The sequence below is a fragment of the Argopecten irradians genome, chromosome 10, assembly GCF_041381155.1.
Source record: "Argopecten irradians isolate NY chromosome 10, Ai_NY, whole genome shotgun sequence".
Classification (NCBI taxonomy): domain Eukaryota; kingdom Metazoa; phylum Mollusca; class Bivalvia; order Pectinida; family Pectinidae; genus Argopecten; species Argopecten irradians.
In genome coordinates this window covers 7,854,002-7,874,905 of record NC_091143.1, presented here as the reverse complement: position 1 = coordinate 7,874,905, position 20,904 = coordinate 7,854,002, and the positions used below count along the sequence as shown (strand labels likewise).

The 20,904-nt window shown below is 31.9% G+C and overlaps 2 protein-coding genes across 2 annotated transcripts in view; one reads left to right on the top strand and one right to left on the bottom strand.

Moving 5' to 3' along the window:
* Positions 1-5,373, top strand: part of LOC138333019 (Golgi membrane protein 1-like) — a 22,816-nt gene extending 17,443 nt beyond the window's left edge. The window contains exons 8-9 of the mRNA XM_069281117.1: positions 595-686; positions 1,698-5,373. Of these exons, the coding sequence (XP_069137218.1) occupies positions 595-684 (90 nt within the window). The 3' untranslated portion in view covers positions 685-686; positions 1,698-5,373. The remainder of the gene's footprint in view (positions 1-594; positions 687-1,697) is intronic.
* Positions 4,830-20,904, bottom strand: LOC138333021 (stress-induced-phosphoprotein 1-like). Its single transcript, XM_069281119.1, has 8 exons — positions 20,829-20,904; positions 18,341-18,550; positions 17,679-17,747; positions 17,046-17,130; positions 16,477-16,577; positions 13,720-13,790; positions 11,299-11,357; positions 4,830-6,944 (listed from the first exon to the last, which is right to left on the bottom strand). The coding sequence occupies exons 1-8, from the start codon at positions 20,841-20,843 to the stop codon at positions 6,805-6,807; spliced, it is 750 nt and encodes a 249-aa protein (XP_069137220.1). The 5' UTR covers positions 20,844-20,904; the 3' UTR covers positions 4,830-6,804.

Here is a 20,904-nt window from a genome sequence, read left to right as displayed (position 1 = left end):
AATTCAATGATTTTTTTCTACATTCAATATGTTACTGTGAAAAACTGGTGCTGTGAAAACAATTCGCACTCAAAAAAGCATGATAACTTTTTAGCATTAAAATAATGATAATATGATTTTGCATAATTTTTGATACTTTATTTATATTCAAATAGTACTAAATTATTAAAATTCAACATACAGATGCATGATTTTGTATAAATTAATTAATTTGTTTTCTATAAATGAGATTGCCTATTTATTACCTATTCATTTAAAAATATATTTACTTATTTGTCTATCTGTTGAAAATAGTTATTTTCTTTTCTATGGCCCGCTTGGGTATGCTCCTTATATTATACTCTTTTCTTTTCATTTCTATTATATTTATATACTGAGACAACACTATCTATATTTATTTATTAATAATTAATTAGTTAAGTAAAACCGGATTTCTGGAGAGGACCTATATAGGCTTTGCCTGTTGTCCAATCCATTTAGCAATACATTAATATAATATCTTTCTCTGTAATTCATGTATATCTTGTATTCGTTAATAAAATATTTTGAAATGAAATGATTTTGTATATTAATTGTAATAATTTTATGTTCTAGGGTATGGAAAAAGCTGGAGATGTAAAGGCAGCTGATGACAGTATAGACACATTGGAGCAAAAGATGAAGAGTCAAGACCAACAAAAATAGATGAACAGTTAATACAGTGGAACTTCCCAAAACCGAACCTCTCAAAACCGATCACCTCTAGAAACCGAACATGGATGCCATGTACGGAATGAAATCCTCTTTATTAATAGTATATAAAACTTCCCAAAACCGATCCCTCCCCATTCCGAATACCGGACCGATTTTGAGATCGGAATAGTCAAATGTAACTAAAATACACTTCTGAAAACCGGCCTTACCTGAGCGACACCGATAGATTGCATTGCGGTCTGATCAACCGACCGTGAAATACACACGTATCTGTACCATAGATGTTGCATGCCATGTCCTGGGGCATGTATACAGATGTGAAGGCTATAGGTACACGGTAATTATACCAGAGATGGTGGTGTAATTATTTAATCATGTCTATTGTTTAGATATTTAACGAAGGTCTACCACGTGCACGCGGTTTGTTTACTGTAGGAAAACAAGCAGAGCTAGTAATAAAGAGAAAGTTTCGTATTCAAATCACACAGATTTTTTATATACATATGTAGTTGTCTGATAACGTAAATTATCTGTATGAAGAAGCCGAAGCCATGTGTAGTTTTAGAAAATGACCGGCATCGACTGATCATCGTGTAATTAAACCATATGATTTGATTCTTGGCGTAACCGGAAGCGATCGTAGTGTAGGTTAGTGCAGAAGAGAACATCCCCAACAACATTCACGCAACTAACTAACTAAACTAAACTACGTATATAAGCAGTAACAAAGTCAAGATTGTTGTAATCCATTTCTTTTTAAACGTATGATTCTCTCTTTTGTGATAACATTTACATTAACAATCAATATCGGTTGGTTGTAACGAACACTAGCCATTACATGCGGTACACTAGTGTAAAAAACGACTTCCGATCGATTAAATCCGGATCGTAATGATCGGTATTCGGTTCACTTCTCCAAACCGAACCCTCTCTAAACCGGCCGAAATTATGTGCACCGACCATGATCGGTTTCCGGAGGTTCCACTGTACCAACAAAAATAGATCAAGAGTTAAGACCAACAAAAATAGACAGCTGTTGTGATAATATTATTCGACATTGTATGTAAGGGGAGATAATTACAGAATCCCTAAATGTTGATCTAAATTGCGGAAATCTACAGAACTCGTGTATCATGGGTAATGTCACAAAATTTTAGTTATAATTCTGCAGTACATATTCCATCAGAATATTATGCTAACATATGTTTTTATATAAAAGCTCTTGTTATGAATATCCTGAATCCCATGCATCATTGAAGAATGTCACTGAGCATAAATATTATTCTGACATAATTTGGTACAAATATTTAGTAATTTTAATAACAGAAAAGATGCAGATATGAAATGATAATATAACTGCAGACTGTACTAACTTATGTTTATAAGTACTTAATCTTGTATTGTTTTTTTTTGTTTTTTAATTTTATCTTTGTTTTAACTGTATCAAAGAGTTTTTTCTTGACCTGAATGGTAAAAAGTTGGTTTAGAAAAGTATCTCATTCCTTTGCCATGATTTAAATATTAAAATAAATCCCTTTAAAATTAATGTAAATTTCATAGTAATGTGAAGACCATTCCTCTTCTGAATTTCCATTGTGTTTGAATTTATACTTCAGACAATGTTTATTTATCCTTGACAGAAGTAGGCGGGAATGACGATAAAAAATGCTGAATATCTGCACTATTTCAGGCATGTCTTACATGTGTGTATGGTATATACATTATTTTTATTGGGCGTTTTTTTTTAAATCTTATGTCATGTGTATGAAAGTGTTTTACGATTTATATTGAATTGATATTGTGATAGACATACACCACAATTTTTTGAATGGAAGATGAAATATTTGTAATTACTGATGCATGTGGAATGGATTGGAGATCTTAGAACATGTAATATAGTTATGAGGATGGACCTCGTAGTGATATCAATATGTATCATTTTGACACGTAAATTAAGTCTCTCTTTTTTTAGCTTAGTTTGTTATTGATGTCATAGGCACTTTTCATCTTCCCCATCTCAAGTGCTTAAAAATAAATTAATATCTTACTTTTGCTTTTGATCAGTTTGGGAAGTATTGCAATGTATTTGGGCATCATAAAAATATTTTTGTTACTGTAATAGTGCAGTAAAATCTTTTATTACAATTTATTTATTTTCTCTCTCACTTATTTTATACATTATAATCCTCTGAGGAATAAGTGTGTTATAGTAATATGCAACTGGAAAGGTTTCATTTAAATGGAACATTTCTATCCAGCATTCTTCCATTTTTTATTTTTTTTTTTTGTAAACTCTATTTTAAAAAGGTAGAATATATCAGAAGCTTCAATATCGTATTTAAATGATCACTTATGAGTGAGGAATTATTGTGGCTTTAGAGGTTTAAATGCTGCAATGTTTAACTTAATAGTGCTTTTTGTCACTGAGAATCATTTTATATGATATCATGCTGCTACATTTTTGATGTGGCAGATACACAACAGGAATTGAACATTCTACAATTGAATGAACTGCACTTTAATAGTAGAATGTCCAGTTTGTATTGTTTAATTCATTCATTGCCTCTGAATGTGTGTTGACGAGTGTCTGTATAATAGAATGAATATGCATGTCTTTTGAAAATATGTAAATATCTCTGTGATCATTTGTTTGTAAAACTTTGTTGTTAACCTAACAACAACATTCCATTCATATCTCTCCTAAGATCCTGTCTTTGTAAATATTATCTATATATAGTCTGTCATACAAATACCTGGTATGAGGATTGCTTTTATAACTTGTAAACGCTTGAGTCTGTACTCTGGAATTAACTATAAAACACTATTATTCTATTATGGCCCTTTCCAGAGGGAACTGTTCTCCTATAGTGTTGTCTGGTGAGGTATAGTCCCCTCGCCAGACAACACTATAGGAGAACTGTTCCCGAGGGAAAGGTCATAATAGATTTAGTACGTCACATGACATTCATAATTACGTCATATATTTGGTCGCGTGCTCATTCCCGGGGGAATATACTTTGGTATAGTTCCCGTAGTCAGGTATAGTCTCTCGTAGTCAAGAAGGACAGGGAACTGTTGCAAAATAGACCATGGCTGTTATCCAATCGCATTACTAGTAATTATCATGTGATGTACTAAATTTTGATTGTCCTCAGAAACAATGTATATAGGTGGGTCACTTTACTTGTCGGTTACCAGGTGCTGATTACCATGACAACTACAAAATCTATAATTGCCATTAAAATGTTATTTTGTATGTTTGGTTATCAGGTAAGTTATGAAAGTGATGAATGATAATATTTATATTAAGAACATATTTATATTAAGAACAATTGCACTGAATAATTAACTGCCATGGGTTGTCTTTGTAATAGCACATGTACAGTTAATGAGACTCATTCATGTACAATGTGATACCCAGTAACGTTTGTGTGTAACTATTGTTTCTATTGGTAATGGAATGACAGCACAAGACGGTATCCCACGCTAACTTCATTTTAGCAGGAAGATTACAAGGAATATACGTTCAATCACCACTGGAGATACTAGTCCGGCACAAACGTTATCGGGTATCACATGGTACATGAAATAGTCCCATTACAACACATCCTGTAAACTAATTATAATACTGTAAACAAACTTTAAGTGTATCTCTGCAAATCATTATTTACTTTAGGCCTAATATTTAATCTGCGAAAAAAGTCATTACTGCAGATTTGTTTAGAAATCTAGTAATTTAGTAGCCACAAAGGAAGTATGTTTACAGTGTAGCTAGGGATTCATTATGTTGTCATAAATACTAGGAGAATGTTATGAACAAATTACACAATATTATATATATATTTATTGGATGTTCGATAAATGCAATTATTATTAATCAATTATCTTGTCTCGAACTGTTCTAACAAGATATTCAGGAGTATAATGATGGTTGTGAAGCTAATTAATACTGTTCACATCATATTGTTTTGCGTTTATCTGTAAAAGGCTTTATAAAAGTCTTAATTACAACTTAATCCAATTTCAATTTGGCATCTATCATAAAACGTGTTGTAACATTTTCTTTTTTTGTTCAATAACTATGAGTGGTTTGATAAAAATAACATGATCTTGATACAGAATACAACCGAACTTAATTCACAATAACCATTTTATTCAAGTTGTCCTTATCAAGTATAGTCCTGGGCATATGGAAATATCCATATGTAGGGCTTTTTGATTGATATTCATATACATGTATCTAAAGTTGGATGTTCTAGCTAGACTCCTGGACCGTTTTCGTTTATTCGGAACAACTGATTCGACAATTTTTTAAAGTAAAGTTATTATTTCAAGTATAAATCCTTACAGACCTGCAGTTTTGATACCGACCTATGAGGGTTATAAACGAACATCTATGTTCAACCAGTCAAACTGTATAATTGAAAACGGTCCTGTCTTCACAAACATAACAATAAGGTCTTCGTGTAAACTTTACAAATCTGTCAATTACAGCTGTAAGGTAGCGTGAAGTGGGAATTTTATATAAGCTGAATTAATGTATTTTCACCTTTTTAAAATGACACAAATCATGCTTGTCCTCATATAATTGTATCCATTTTAATTTTGATTCATGATTAAAAACTGTAACACAGTTCATTATGTAAAGAAATCCTGGAGGTAAATAAAAAGTCAAATGGTTTCATTGTTATCGTTCTAATTGGCACATACAAAAAATAATACAGTACTGTTGTCTATATATTGAATCAGAAACCTAATTACGTATGTACATAACATAGAGATTAGAAACTTGTCTTTGTTGATGGAAGAGGGGACTATAGTTTATAACCATCATGCCTCGAATGGGAAAACCTATCACATACCAGGGTATATCTTCCAATAGCGAAAATAGCTGAGTTTCCAATCTCTCTAATATAGGATTCTGATTGAATCCAGGTATGCCTTCCTAACAGGTAGACAATTATTTTATTTTTTTAAATTTGGTCAAATGGGAATAGTTCTTATAGTATTGATCATTCAACCTGTTGACATTAATACAGTAATATTTTCCTGATTTCTAATTGGTCTGTATATTACTATCAAAATAACAAGCTTATCATTAATATTAATATGATATGATAATGGCATATGGTCCTGATACATATTTTGCTTTATCTTACTGATGACTTACAAATGTAAGAGATTCTCATTGAATGAGACTACCATTGTTCATGTTAACCTTTATATTTTGACAAATGACCTGGGTGGTTAAGATTTCAAATTGTTTTTCACCTTTAGCAATAATTTGATTGCTACAAGCATAAAGTTTAATAAAACTTTAATTATATTACACAATTATTATTACACATAGCTTTCATTAAAGGTAAAAAGACATGACATTTGTGAATGTATCATGTGACACCACATATTCATTATGTTGTCACAAAGTACAGTATTTACAAATTGTAACAATAACAGTTAATGAAGATGTTTAACAGTATTGATGATGTGGCTATACCAAATACAACGCCATAGGTCTTACTAAAGTTATCTGACTACTGGAACAATACAACACAGTAAAAGTTACTGGCCCAGTTTTAAAAAACAAACCCTTTCGGTTTCTAGGAAAAAAGATGTTCAAAGGAAATGTTTACCACAGTGCACTGGGCACAATGATGGACAATGCAGTATAACTACAGGTGGGGCAGATAATTTATTATCCCCATAAAAATATTGCTTTTAATACATAACAAGAGATCACTTAGAGAGTGTGCAAATTCTGTGAATGCATGGATTTCACAATCATGGAAAATATTTAAAAGATATCTAATTTTGTGCCATATTATGCATAACGTATAATTAATGTAGAAAAACATTTCATAGAAAAGTAACAAACTGATACATAATCTGTATCAAAAACTTTCTACACATTGAACTAAGAGTCTACATATTTATAATATTCTATGTATACTCTTTTCGATATTTCCTTACTCAAGTACTGTCAAACTTTCTCATCAAGACTCCATTGTAAGCACTATGAAGACAAAAATGTCCTGCTCATATTAAATCAAGGACGGTTTTGTGGTCCCATAAGTTTAGGATTTCTGAAGTTGATCTCTCAGACAGCCAGTATCATGAGGCCTTTCCCATCTTATATTTCCTCTTGCCTGCCTGAGCTCTCCTTGTTCCTCCTCGTCTACTTGTATTACCTTCTTCTGTATGATCATCAGCGGAGTTTTCAGCATTTTGTTTCGGATCTACATCAGAAAATTCTACAAAATAGGAAAACTGTATTACACAGAGGTTCAAAAGTTTGTTTTGTTTTGTTTTTTCTCTCTTTATCTACATGTACATGATTGTACAGATGTACATGATTGTACAGATAAGCCTTACTGTCTATATGGACCATTAAAGGGACATTAGTAAAAGGTGGTCTTCATCACCATTATTGGTCTATATATATACTGTATAGGTACCTGCTGGTCAAATTGTCATTTAGTAACCTATAAAAAGTTATTTAGCAAGTGGTCTTTTACAGAGGTGGTCGTTGAGACAAGTTTTTAGGTCATCTGACCCGAAGGGTCAGGATGACCTATAGTCATCATGTTTCGTCTGTCGTCGTCCGCTGTGCGCCGTCCGCCGTGCGTTAACTTTTCACATTTTGAACTTCTTCTCAAGTTCTACCGGTGCAATTTGGCTGAAACTAGCATGAAATGATCCTGACATGGTCCCGACAAAGTGTTGTTATTTTTTGGGTCGATCCGAAATCCAAGATGGCTGCCACAGCCGCCATCTTGAAAACCTTCCACAGCCGCCATCTTGAAAAACAATTTATTGAAAGCAATGCCTCAATCTAAACCATACTCTCTCAAGTTCTACCGGTGCGATTTGACTGAAACTTGCATGAAATGATCCTGACATGCTCCCGACAAAGTGTTGTTTATTTTTCAGGTCGATCCGAAATCCAAGATGGCCGCCACAGCCGCCATCTTGAAAACACATTTTGAACTTCTTCTCAAGTTCTACCGGTGCGATTTGACTGAAACTTGCATGAAATGATCCTGACATGCTCCCACAAAGTGTTGTTATTTTTCAGGTCGATCCGAAATCCAAGATGGCCGCCACAGCCGCCATCTTGAAAACACATTTTGAACTTCTTCTCAAGTTCTACCGGTGCGATTTGGCTGAAACTTGCATGAAATGATCCTGACATTCTCCCGACAAAGTGTTGTTATTTTTCGGGTCGATCCGAAATCCAAGATGGCCGCCACAGCCGCCATCTTGAAAACACATTTTGAACTTCTTCTCAAGTTCTACCTTTGCGATTCAGCTGAAACTTGCATGAAATGATCGTGACATGGTCCCAACAAAGTGTTTTATTTTTCGGGTCGATCCGAAATCCAAGATGGCCGCCACAGCCGCCATCTTGAAAACACATTTTGAACTTCTTCTCAAGTTCTACCGGTGCGATTTGACTGAAACTTGCATGAAATGATCCTGATATGGTCCTAACAAAGTGTTGTTATTTTTCGGGTTGATCCGAAATCCAAGATGGCCGCCACAGCCGCCATCTTGAAAACATATTTCGAACTTCTTATCAAGTTTTACCGGTGCGATTTGGCTGAAACTTGCATGAAATGATCCTGACATTGTCCCGACAAAGTATTGTTACATCTCTAGTTGATCACAAATCGAAGATAGCTACCATGACACTATATCTAATTAATTTCCTATATGTTAAGGCCCTTGGGCCTCTTGTTTGAAATAAAATTTGTTGAAAGAAATTGAAAATGATCCTGACATGGTCCTGACAAAGTGACACCATATATAATTAATTTTACTATTGCCAAGGTAGTCAGATGACCGTTAAGGCCCTTTGGGCCTCTTGTTGCTAATTCCTGTTTGGGATATAAGAGTAAAAAACAAAAGAGAGTTAAAAGTAAATCATTCTCGGATAACATTTTGAAGTACTAATTAATTTATTTTAATAAATGACTCAGTATCTCCTGTAACTCTCTCACATGAATTTACTACCATAACATAAGAGTCCAATAGTCAACTGATTTCTTATCAGACATTATTTTGCTAATGGGTACACACAAACATTATGTTCCAAATATGCTTTTTAATATTGTTGGAGTAACATGGGTAATGATGGAACAGTCTTAATTAATAGTGAAAAATTGTTCGGTGACAAAATATGGTCAATATAGTGCAATATAAATTGTAACCCTTTGAAGAATATGCCTAGCAGCTAGAGCGTAAATTCATAAAAAAAACCCCATTGTAGTCTTCAGTTAGAAGTCAGAGTTAATAACAAGAAGCAAATTCTTGAATTTTCGGTCCCCCGCTTTCAGGACATATTGTAGGTAAACTTTATTGAGGTTAGGCTTAACCTTGGTTGAAACATGGAAACATAAACTGAAGTCTTATTCGGAATTAAGACATTAACTTTGTTACCAAGTTTGAAGAAAATCGTTTAATATTTATTACAATTATTGTACGTAAGTGGCAGAAAATGACTTATTTTATATCAAATCAAAGGGCCTTAACTCTGCTAATTAAGATCTGCCAAAAGTGGCGATCGAACTTGGCTAAGCCCTTAAGGCATTTAAAATTGTTAACAAGTTTTAACAATATTAGTTTTAACATTTGTTAGTTATTACACAGAAACTGCTGCAATAAAATGACATTTATAGTAAATTAAAGGGCCATAACTCTTGATAAATAACATCCGCTGAAAGAGTTGATCGAACCTGGCCAGGCACTTAAGGCATTCAACCTTGTTACCAAGTTTGAAGAAAATTGGTTATTATTGATTACAGTTATTGTACAGAGGTGGCAGAAACTAACTTTTTTTATTTATTAATAAGCAAAGGGCCATAACTCGTTGAAAGTCGCGATCAAACTTGACCGAGTCCTTAAAGGCCCGATATCCGTATCTGTCTAATATTTTTTCATGATTTAAAAGAATGCTGAAAAAAATATCCTGTTGTAAATCATCCAGAGACAGGAGTAAATCGAAGTCAAGATGAGCGATAATGTTTCGGAAACTTTTGATAAAAATCAAATAAATATTGAACATCGCTAGGTGGGTCCCACTTAGTCAAACAAGCCTAAGTTAGCCGATATTGCAACGTCGTTGCCGAGAACATCATGTGACCACCGTTACTACGTAACATCTGTCCGAACTCTTCCGAGAACAGGTCATAAACTTTCCGACTTCATTTCGGCAATAATTCAGGGTTCTCCTTAAAAGCCGGTTGCCGGCAAGAACAGCCATTACTTCAATGGCGACCAGTTTAAAATGAAGGCATGTTTACAAGTATCGACTTTCAACAACTTCTATGCTGTTTAAAATGAAGGCCAAAGTTACAACTGTGAATTAAAGTCGGGCAAAGAAAACCAGTCTAAATGCGTTCATTGGCCTTCCAAAAGTTCTCACATATTAATACGACGGTCAAGTTCTCCTTAGTTTCCCATAGTTCTGACCATTAAAGTAAAGAAAAGTTGAAAGCATTGAAAGCGAGGCTGCGTTGAAATGTAACCACGGACATAGTGAGCCGGGAGGACGTTTTAGAATTTCCATACTTTAAATTAATTTCTTCGTACGCAGACAGATTTTGACGAGAGATTTTATATTTCCATTTCATAAGAAATTATACTGGATACATTCACACCATTTTTACCGACTTTAGCCATCCTTGCCCGACTGTTCACTTTAAGAAATCATTGTAAATATTCTTTGATATAACTTTATATCAACTACATCTACAAATACTAACAATATGAGAGTCAAATCTAACTTGAATATTTGTTGATAGTTACGTATAGTGTGGCTTTAAGTTGTTTAACCTTGTTACTAAGTTTGAAGAAAGTCTGTTTACATTTGTTACACTTATTGCATGGAAATGGCAGAAAATGACGCTTTTAGTAATTCAAAGGGCCATAACTCCGCTAAATAAGGTCCATCAACAGTTGGATTGAACTTGGCTGCACTCTTTAGGCATTTAACCTTGTCACCAAGTTTGAATAAAAACAGTTAACATTTGTAACAGTCATTGCACGGAAACGAAGTGTTACAGACAGACGGACAGACAGACGGACAAACCCAAATTAATATCCAGCGTTTCGGAGAAAGCAGCTAGGGGATAATAATTGATGATGATATACCATTTTTGAGAGAAATGATTGAATTATTCTACTAAACTAGCAATCCAAGGGCTATAACACTTCTTCATCATGTTGAAATTTAAATAAAACAACTACAATTCACATGCAATGGTGACTTCAATAGTTAATTATAACACAACCATATTTTTAGAACATTGATATAACATATTATAAGGAGAACTTCAACAAGCAATATTGAATTTAAAGTTTCATGTGAAACAAATACAAGGATTGATAAAATTGTTTAATCATAGACACTACAAATGTACCTTTTTAAACGTTATTCCACAAAAAATAAAGATTATAAAAAGAAATAGCACTTGGTCCATTGGTCTCAAGGGCAATAGACTCCCGATGAAGAGAAATATAAATATGTCAATTAAGCATCAGTGGTCATCTGTAATAGATTTATATTCAATATATGATCAGGAAAGTAATGAAGGGAACACCAACCTTTAAGGAGATCAATAGGGGGCTCTAAAAGGTTATCATTCTGCCAGTCACGCATCAATCTGGAAACAAATAAACTTCATAAACTAAATAATCCCAGCTGGTATGATTCTCGTCGACTAAATAAATAAATAGTTAGAATGTTGCTTACATTATACAATAGATCATAATCACATCTTATTAATATTGCTTACATTATACAATACATCATATCTTATTAATATTGCTTACATTATACAATACATCATATCTTATTAATATTGCTTACATTATACAATACATCATATCTTATTAATATTGCTTACATTATACAATACATCATATCTTATTAATATTGCTTACATTATACAATACATCATATCTTATTAAGATTGCTTACATTATACAATACATCATATCTTATTAATATTGCTTACATTATACAATACATCATATCTTATTAATATTGCTTACATTATACAATACATCATATCTTATTAATATTGCTTACATTATACAATACAACATATCTTATTAATATTGCTTACATTATACAATACATCATATCTTATTAATATTGCTTACATTATACAATACATCATATCTTATTAAGATTGCTTACATTATACAATACATCATATCTTATTAATATTGCTTACATTATACAATACATCATATCTTATTAATATTGCTTACATTATACAATACATCATATCTTATTAATATTGCTTACATTATACAATACATCATATCTTATTAATATTGCTTACATTATACAATACATCATATCTTATTAATATTGCTTACATTATACAATACATCATATCTTATTAATATTGCTTACATTATACAATACATCATATCTTATTAATATTGCTTACATTATACAATACATCATATCTTATTAATATTGCTTACATTATACAATACATCATATCATATTAATATTGCTTACATTATACAATACATCATATCTTATTAAGATATTGCTTACATGATACAATACATCATATCTTATTAATATTGCTTACATTATACAATACATCATATCTTATTAATATTGCTTACATTATACAATACAACATATCTTATTAATATTGCTTACATTATACAATACATCATATCTTATTAATATTGCTTACATTATACAATACATCAATTATTAATATGCTTACATTATACAATACATCATATCTTATTAATATTGCTTACATTATACAATACATCATATCTTATTAATATTGCTTACATTATACAATACATATATCTTATTATTTGCTTACATTATACAATACATCATATCTTATTAATATTGCTTACATTATACAATACATCATATCTTATTAATATTACAATATACCATATCTTATAATATGCTTACATTATACAATACATCATATCTTATTAAGATTGCTTACATTATACAATACATCATATCTTATTAATATTGCTTACATTATACAATACATCATATCTTATTAATATTGCTTACATTATACAATACATCATATCTTATTAATATTGCTTACATTATACAATACATCATATCTTATTAATATTGCTTACATTATACAATACATCATATCTTATTAATATTGCTTACATTATACAATACATCATATCTTATTAATATTGCTTACATTATACAATACATCATATCTTATTAATATTGCTTACATTATACAATACATCATATCTTATTAATATTGCTTACATTATACAATACATCATATCTTATTAATATTGCTTACATTATACAATACATCATATCTTATTAAGATTGCTTACATTATACAATACATCATATCTTATTAATATTGCTTACATTATACAATACATCATATCTTATTAATATTGCTTACATTATACAATACATCATATCTTATTAATATTGCTTACATTATACAATACATCATATCTTATTAATATTGCTTACATTATACAATACATCATATCTTATTAATATTGCTTACATTATACAATACATCATATCTTATTAATATTGCTTACATTATACAATACATCATATCTTATTAAGATTGCTTACATTATACAATACATCATATCTTATTAATATTGCTTACATTATACAATACAATACATCATATCTTATTAATATTGCTTACATTATACAATACATCTTAACTTATAGATAATTTAATTAATATAATTTTCTTGATACATCAGAAAAAAAAACCTCAATGATATGCACCAATTCCTTTAGAAATGTTAAATTATACAGAACACCACATGGCAATGTCAACCATATTTAGAAATCTGGACACTACCTTGCAATAATTCTATAACAATTATAAATTTGAAAAAAAAAAACCCTTAAAAAACACACAACTATTTTTGACAATAAAACAGTCTAAGTTCACAAGCTATATATAAATCTTTAATCTGTGAAATAACTTCCTTGTAGTAATGATCAGAATTCTTTACCTGAATCCCTTCCATAGCAGCAGTGAGAGAAGCAGAAATGCTAGCACCATCAGTATCTGTAGAACTATGTGCTGGAGTGAGAAACAATATTATCACATAACTGGCCGGTCTAGTTAAGTCATACGGCCATGTCATAAACATAGTAAGACACATCTGTAGTAACACTATCATCATCTAACTTGCCGGTCTAGCCATGTCATAAACATAGTAAGAATAAGACACATGTGTAATAACACTATTATCACTTGACGGGTAATTTTGACCTCATAATCTACATATGACATCCTATAATTGTCTCGGTAGATGAAAATGTCACATCCGAGCCGGATTTTACTGTTTTATATAGAGACAAACTCAAAAGTTTTACTTATATTTCTGTTAATAAAAGTTTTGTGATAAACAGAATCTTCCACTCGTGACTATGTGATATGAAATTTATCAAACTTGTTAAATAATTTGATATGCCACTCACCTAAAGGCTAAATGGCTTATCAAATTATTGAAATTGTTTGATACACTTCAAATTACATAGCCCCTCATGTAAGATCCTCTATTCATATATTCTGTAGATATATACATAAATCAAATAAAAAGAAACTCCTTTATTTGGATCAGTATATAATTATCTTTTTTATGTGTTTTGTGTTTTTACATAATTATTTACATCTTTTACAATACTTTTCTGTAATAGTAATAAATATGTTTATCAGAAATTATTTCATTCAAACAAATCAATCTTAATCTTGAAATGAAAATACAGTATCCTTTAAATATTCTGTCAATACACAGGGCTGACTCATCACCATACACCATGACATTTGTATGATTACAATTGGGTTGGTAGTTTGTTGTCCTTTTCCTAATTTGGTTTGTTCCTAGCTGTTACCTGGATCACTGGCTACTCTGTCATAAAACTGATCTTCACAATACCACGCAATGCCCACCACTAAACCTACGCCAGCATATTTCCAAGGCTCTTGTTTCTCCGCTGAAAATTAGAAAGACAAATTTTAGTAATTATTAATAAGTAATAAGTTTCTAATTTTTGTTTCTTAGTTGAAAAACAGAAAATAAACCATCTAAGATTCCAAATTATAAGCTTGTGTTTCTAAATGGAAAGTAGAAATAAATTTAAAACAAAGTCTACTAAATCTAATTTTGTCATGTTTTCACAAGGAGTGCAGAAAAACAAAGTCTACTAAATCTAATTTTGTCATGTTTTCACAAGGAGTGCAGAAACCGTTTTGTGATTCTAAGTCACTCTTCCAAGGCTAATAAACTTGTCTGACAATCCAAGTAAGCAAAATTGTAACTCCTTTAATTGTGAATGTGTAATGGTATGTGATTTAGTAAATAAGTTCAACTGAATGTAAATAAAAATGTTGTAATAGTAAGACCATCCTTATTGTCACCTTAATGAAAGTTTTAATAGTTTTAAATTACCTTTTCTGACTTTTGTTCACCTCTTTTGTTGTCCTAGATATTGCATCTTTTATTCCTTCATCTGTTGGATCAAGCATCATGGCTTGCTGGAAAACAGAAACATGCACATTGATTATTACTACATTTAGACGTTGATTGTGCCGCAAGGGAGGAAACTCATAAATAGCTGAAACCATCTCCTTGTAGATATTTAATTTCCTTGGTTTAGATTTAATTGGTTTATCATAATGTCCTATTAACAGCAGGGGTTATTTTAGGACTTGCCTGGTTTAGGGGGTGGAAGAAAGCCAGATTACCAGGAGAAAAACCATTGACTTACTACCTGGCATCTGCCTACACAGGAGATTCAAACTCATGACCCATGGAACAGGTGGAGGGCTTATTGTATTATGTCAAGGTATCTGGGAATTGTTAGAAGAGGATCATTAAGGACCATTTGGTACCAATTTCATCACAGGTATCCTATATTGTATATTCTTTATTTACAAAATACTGTGAAATAACTATATTTTTGGGTATGTTTGATTTTTCATTGCTTTCTTTTTTTTGACCAAAATCAATTCATATGTATGTGAATAACATGAAATTATATTTAAATCAACTCTTTTCAATTAGTCATGCAATGACATGCTTCAGAAATACCTACCTTATACGCCATTTGCACACTATTATCACTTCACGGGTAATTTTGACCTCATAATCTACATATGACATCCTATAATTGTCTCAGTAGATGAAAATGTCACATCCGAGCCGGATTTTTACTGTTTTATATAGAGACAAACTCAAAAGTTTTACTTATATTTCTGTTAATAAAAGTTTTGTGATAAATAGAATCTTCCACTCGTGACTATGTGATATGAAATTTATCAAACTTGTTAAATAATTTTGATATGCCACTCACCTAAAGGCTAAATGGCTTATCAAATTATTGAAATTGTTTGATACACTTCAAATTACATAGCCCCTCATGTAAGATCCTCTATTCATATATTCTGTAGATATATACATAAATCAAATAAAAAGAAACTCCTTTATTTGGATCAGTATATAATTATCTTTTTTATGTGTTTTGTGTTTTTACATAATTATTTACATCTTTTACAATACTTTTCTGTAATAGTAATAAATATGTTTATCAGAAATTATTTCATTCAAACAAATCAATCTTAATTTTGAAATGAAAATACAGTATCCTTTAAATATCTGTCAAATACAAGGGCTGACTCATCACCAAACACCATGACATTTGTATGATTACACTTGGGTAGGTAGTTTGTTGTCCTTTTTATTTGGTTTGTTCCTAGCTGTTACCTGGATCACTGGCTTCTCTGTCATAAACTGATCTCCCAATACTACAGCAATGCCCACCACTAAACCTACGCCAGCATATTTCCAAGGCTCTTGTTTCTCCGCTGAAAATTAGAAAGACAAATTTTAGTAATTATTAATAAGTAATAAGTTTCTAATTTTTGTTTCTTAGTTGAAAAACAGAAAATAAACCATCTGATTCCAAATTATAAGCTTGTGTTTCTAAATGGAAAGTAGAAATAAATTTAAAACAAAGTAAATTTAAAACAAAGTCTACTAAATCTAATTTTGTCATGTTTTCACAAGGAGTGCAGAAAAACAAAGTCTACTAAATCTAATTTTGTCATGTTTTCACAAGGAGTGCAGAAACCGTTTTGTGATTCTAAGTCACTCTTCCAAGGCTAATAAACTTGTCTGACAATCCAAGTAAGCAAAATTGTAACTCCTTTAATTGTGAATGTGTAATGGTATGTGATTTAGTAAATAAGTTCAACTGAATGTAAATAAAAATGTTGTAATAGTAGGCCATCCTTATTGTCACCTTAATGAAAGTTTTAATAGTTTTAAATTACCTTTTCTGACTTTGTTCACCTCTTTTGTTGTCCTAGATATTGCATCTTTTATTCCTTCATCTGTTGGATCAAGCATCATGGCTTGCTGGAAAACAGAAACATGCACATTGATTATTACTACATTTAGACGTTGATTGTGCCGCAAGGGAGGAAACTCATAAATAGCTGAAACCATCTCCTTGTAGATATTTAATTTCCTTGGTTTAGATTTAATTGGTTTATCATAATGTCCTATTAACAGCAGGGGTTATTTTAGGACTTGCCTGGTTTAGGGGGTGGAAGAAAGCCAGATTACCAGGAGAAAAACCATTGACTTACTACCTGGCATCTGCCTACACAGGAGATTCAAACTCATGACCCATGGAACAGGTGGAGGGCTTATTGTATTATGTCAAGGTATCTGGGAATTGTTAGAAGAGGATCATTAAGGACATTTGGTACCAATTTCATCACAGGTATCCTATATTATATTCTTTATTACAAAATACTGTGAAATAACTATATTTTTGGTATGTTTGATTTTCATAGCTTTCTTTTTTTGACCAAAATCAATTCATATGTATGTGATTAATGAAATTATATTAAATCAACTCTTTTCAATTAGTCATGCAATGACTGCTTCAGAATACCTACCTTATACGCCATTTGAGCCAGAGTGTAATTCTTAACATTATATTCAACTTCTCCTTTTCTGTAAAATCCCTGAAAAATGATAAGACTGACACTGCATCACAGTACTTAGGTAATTACAATATAAAGCTATACAAATATTTCTGCAATTTGATCCTATATGTTGATTTAAATTCATTCATTATTTGATAATCTAATCTAGTTAAAATTCTTTAACATACTCATGGTCTACATCTTTCTCCATTAGCAATCATTAAAGTTTAGAAAGGTGCTGGATCTCATAACACTGCCTACTGAAGGAGAGATATAATAAGTAAGCAACATACAAAAAAAAGAAGAAAAAAAATCAATTAGCACATTATCAGATCAAGTTTACTCAGAAAATTTATAATGTGAGTGAACAATGGCCATTGCCTATGTTTATAACTATACACCATCCTCATATACTTTTAAGTATTATACTTTTTCTATACTGTATAGAAAATGAAAACAGACTCCAATTATACTTTTTCTATACTGTATAGAAAATGAAAACAGACTCCACATTTTTGCTGCATGTCCATTTAAATTATACAGAGGGACCACATTTTACTTGAAAGGAAAGAGAACACTCAACACAAACCCTGGTGGTCATAAGGAATGCCATCATTTTCAATTTGTAATACCTTTGGCCATGTAGGCTTTAACTTGATACACTCCTTGGCATCTTCCATTGCATAGTAATACTGCTGTAACTTTAGGAAGGCCAAAGATCTGTTGCTGTACAGAAGATGGTTCTTGGGATCCAGTTTGATAGCATGACTGTAGTGTAATATTGCCTCAGAGAAGTTTCCATTCTTTACACATTCATTTCCTTTGGCCTTTAAATCTTCAGGCTAAAATGACAACAAAGCTCAGTTATACAACAAAAGGCCCATGGGCCTTAACAGTCATCTGACTATTAGCACAACACAATGTAGTTGTTTAAAGATTTTAGCATATTTGACCTATGTGACCATGAATGAAGATCAAGGTCATTCATTTGAACAAACTTGGTAGCCCTTCATCCCAGCATGTCACAGGCCCAATATCAGGTCTCTAGGCCTCCTAGTTATTCTCAAGAAGTCGTTTAAAGATTTTAACTTTTTTGACTCCTGTGACCTTGAATGAAGGTCAAGGTCATTCATTTGAATAAACTTGGTTGCCCTTCATCCCAGCAATCTACAGGCCAAATATGACAGACGGTGCACGACGACGGACGGTGCATGATGACAATAGGTCATCCTGACCCTTTGGGTCAAATGACCTAATAAAAGTGTACTTTATTAACACAAAGACGTGCTATGTTTTAAGTTAGAGATAAGCCTCAAACTGTATTATATGTGTGAGAGGGAACAGATCTCGGCTCCAACGGGCCTCGATACAGTTCTCTCTCCCACATATTGTACAGTTTTAGGGTTATCTCCATAACATATTATCAGTTGATAATATTATGAAAACCTTCTAATTGCAGAATATTTTATATAACAAGATGTTTACATACTCTTTACAGCTTCCAACATGATTTCCATAAGTTGTAAAATCACATTTTGTTTGCTTTAGCATATAAGAAATGTTTTTAGCTCAAACGATTCCGATGTATTTTGTGCACTTCCGCTTCAACATTCTACAATCTCCACTGATTTAACTGCGCTGTATTATGAGTGGTTTGATTAAGCTTAGAGGTGAATGAGTTTTTGTTGTCTTTGGTATAAAAACGGTTTCACAAAAGATGCGAAAATGAGTAATTTAATTTTCAAAATCTAGTGATTGCCATTAGCAAAATATGCAAAATGCTATTGATAGCGTGAGCACAGAATTGGTAATATAGCTGATGAGTTACAATTGTTTCATTTGATATTTATTTAATACAATTGGTATTATATGAAGACATGTAGGTGTCTTTTAATTACAATGTATTTTTTACATGGCATACAAATTATTGATTTACATCAATGTTATGTATAACCTATTGTATTTGACCCAATAAGCGCCCTGGGTGCTTAAAAATTGAAGCACATAAGAGGGCGCTGAATAGAAACATATTCTAAAAAGTAAGCCATAAATCAATTTGCTAAAAAAATCAGTATGGAAACCAACAGTTTTCATATTTTCAGTCTGAATTTAATTCGAAGTAAGTGTAATTGAAGCCCTAAAAAGGCACCCTCGATACTCCAGGGGTTACCATTAGTCCGGGGGTGTAGAGATCGTAAGTGATTGGAACCCCTGGCTTATCGAGGATGAAAAAACATGAAGGGTTGCTTATAGGAATGGGGGTGCTTATTGGGTCAGTATCTCCATTTCACAGATTGTTTATGTAACAGGAGAAAACATAGCTGGCCTGGGTATCTCGTAACACTGGGACAGAGTATAACTACATGTTAGTATTCTGTCCAGACTGCCAACAAGTATTTCTATTCCGACTGTAGTTCATCCCTTTATGTACACGTTTTGAACTCAACAAAACATATATGATGTAAGAAATACTTGTTAAGTTACGTCTCTGTGGAAGTTAAAGTCAGTAATCAATGAGAAAGTGCAGGTGGATGTCATGAGAAAGCTTGCAACACGCTGTTCGCCAATTTTCACTAGCAATCGGCTCCATGTTGTTACATCAGGGAGGCCTGTGTTTATCACATAAAAAGAATGTTACTGTTCATATACTAATTGAAGATAAAAGTTGTCTATTTTTTTCGGAATTAAACAAGTTCATTGACGAAAATACCAAAACATCGCAGACGTTTTCATTAGTCAGTAGCGAGACAATATAGTTGCCTTCAATTCAAGTGATTAATGGATTAGTAATTTTTGTATTCGTTTATCTGGTCACATGTAATCGATTACTAATCGATCAATCACTTCAGCACTAAGTAAGAATGCTAAGCAATATCTTCATATCATTGTTTAATTTCCATATTCTTTCCAATTTAAGCGTAGCCCACTTTGAGAACAATCTTGTTCTAAAACGAAGAGAGAAGGCGATATGTCTTGATACAGGTAGAAAACAGCTAGTATTGTCACATAAGATATACATGTAGTGTAATGCATTTTTTGTATTTCCACATAATCTTTACAGTAATTGTACTATTGTATTATCGTTTAACACCGTAAGATTGCGTGATAGGCCTACTTAACCTTTTCTTCTGACATCTTTTTCGTCTGCTTCTGCAAATTTCTACTTCCGGTAAGTACAGTTAGCGACGAAACAAAA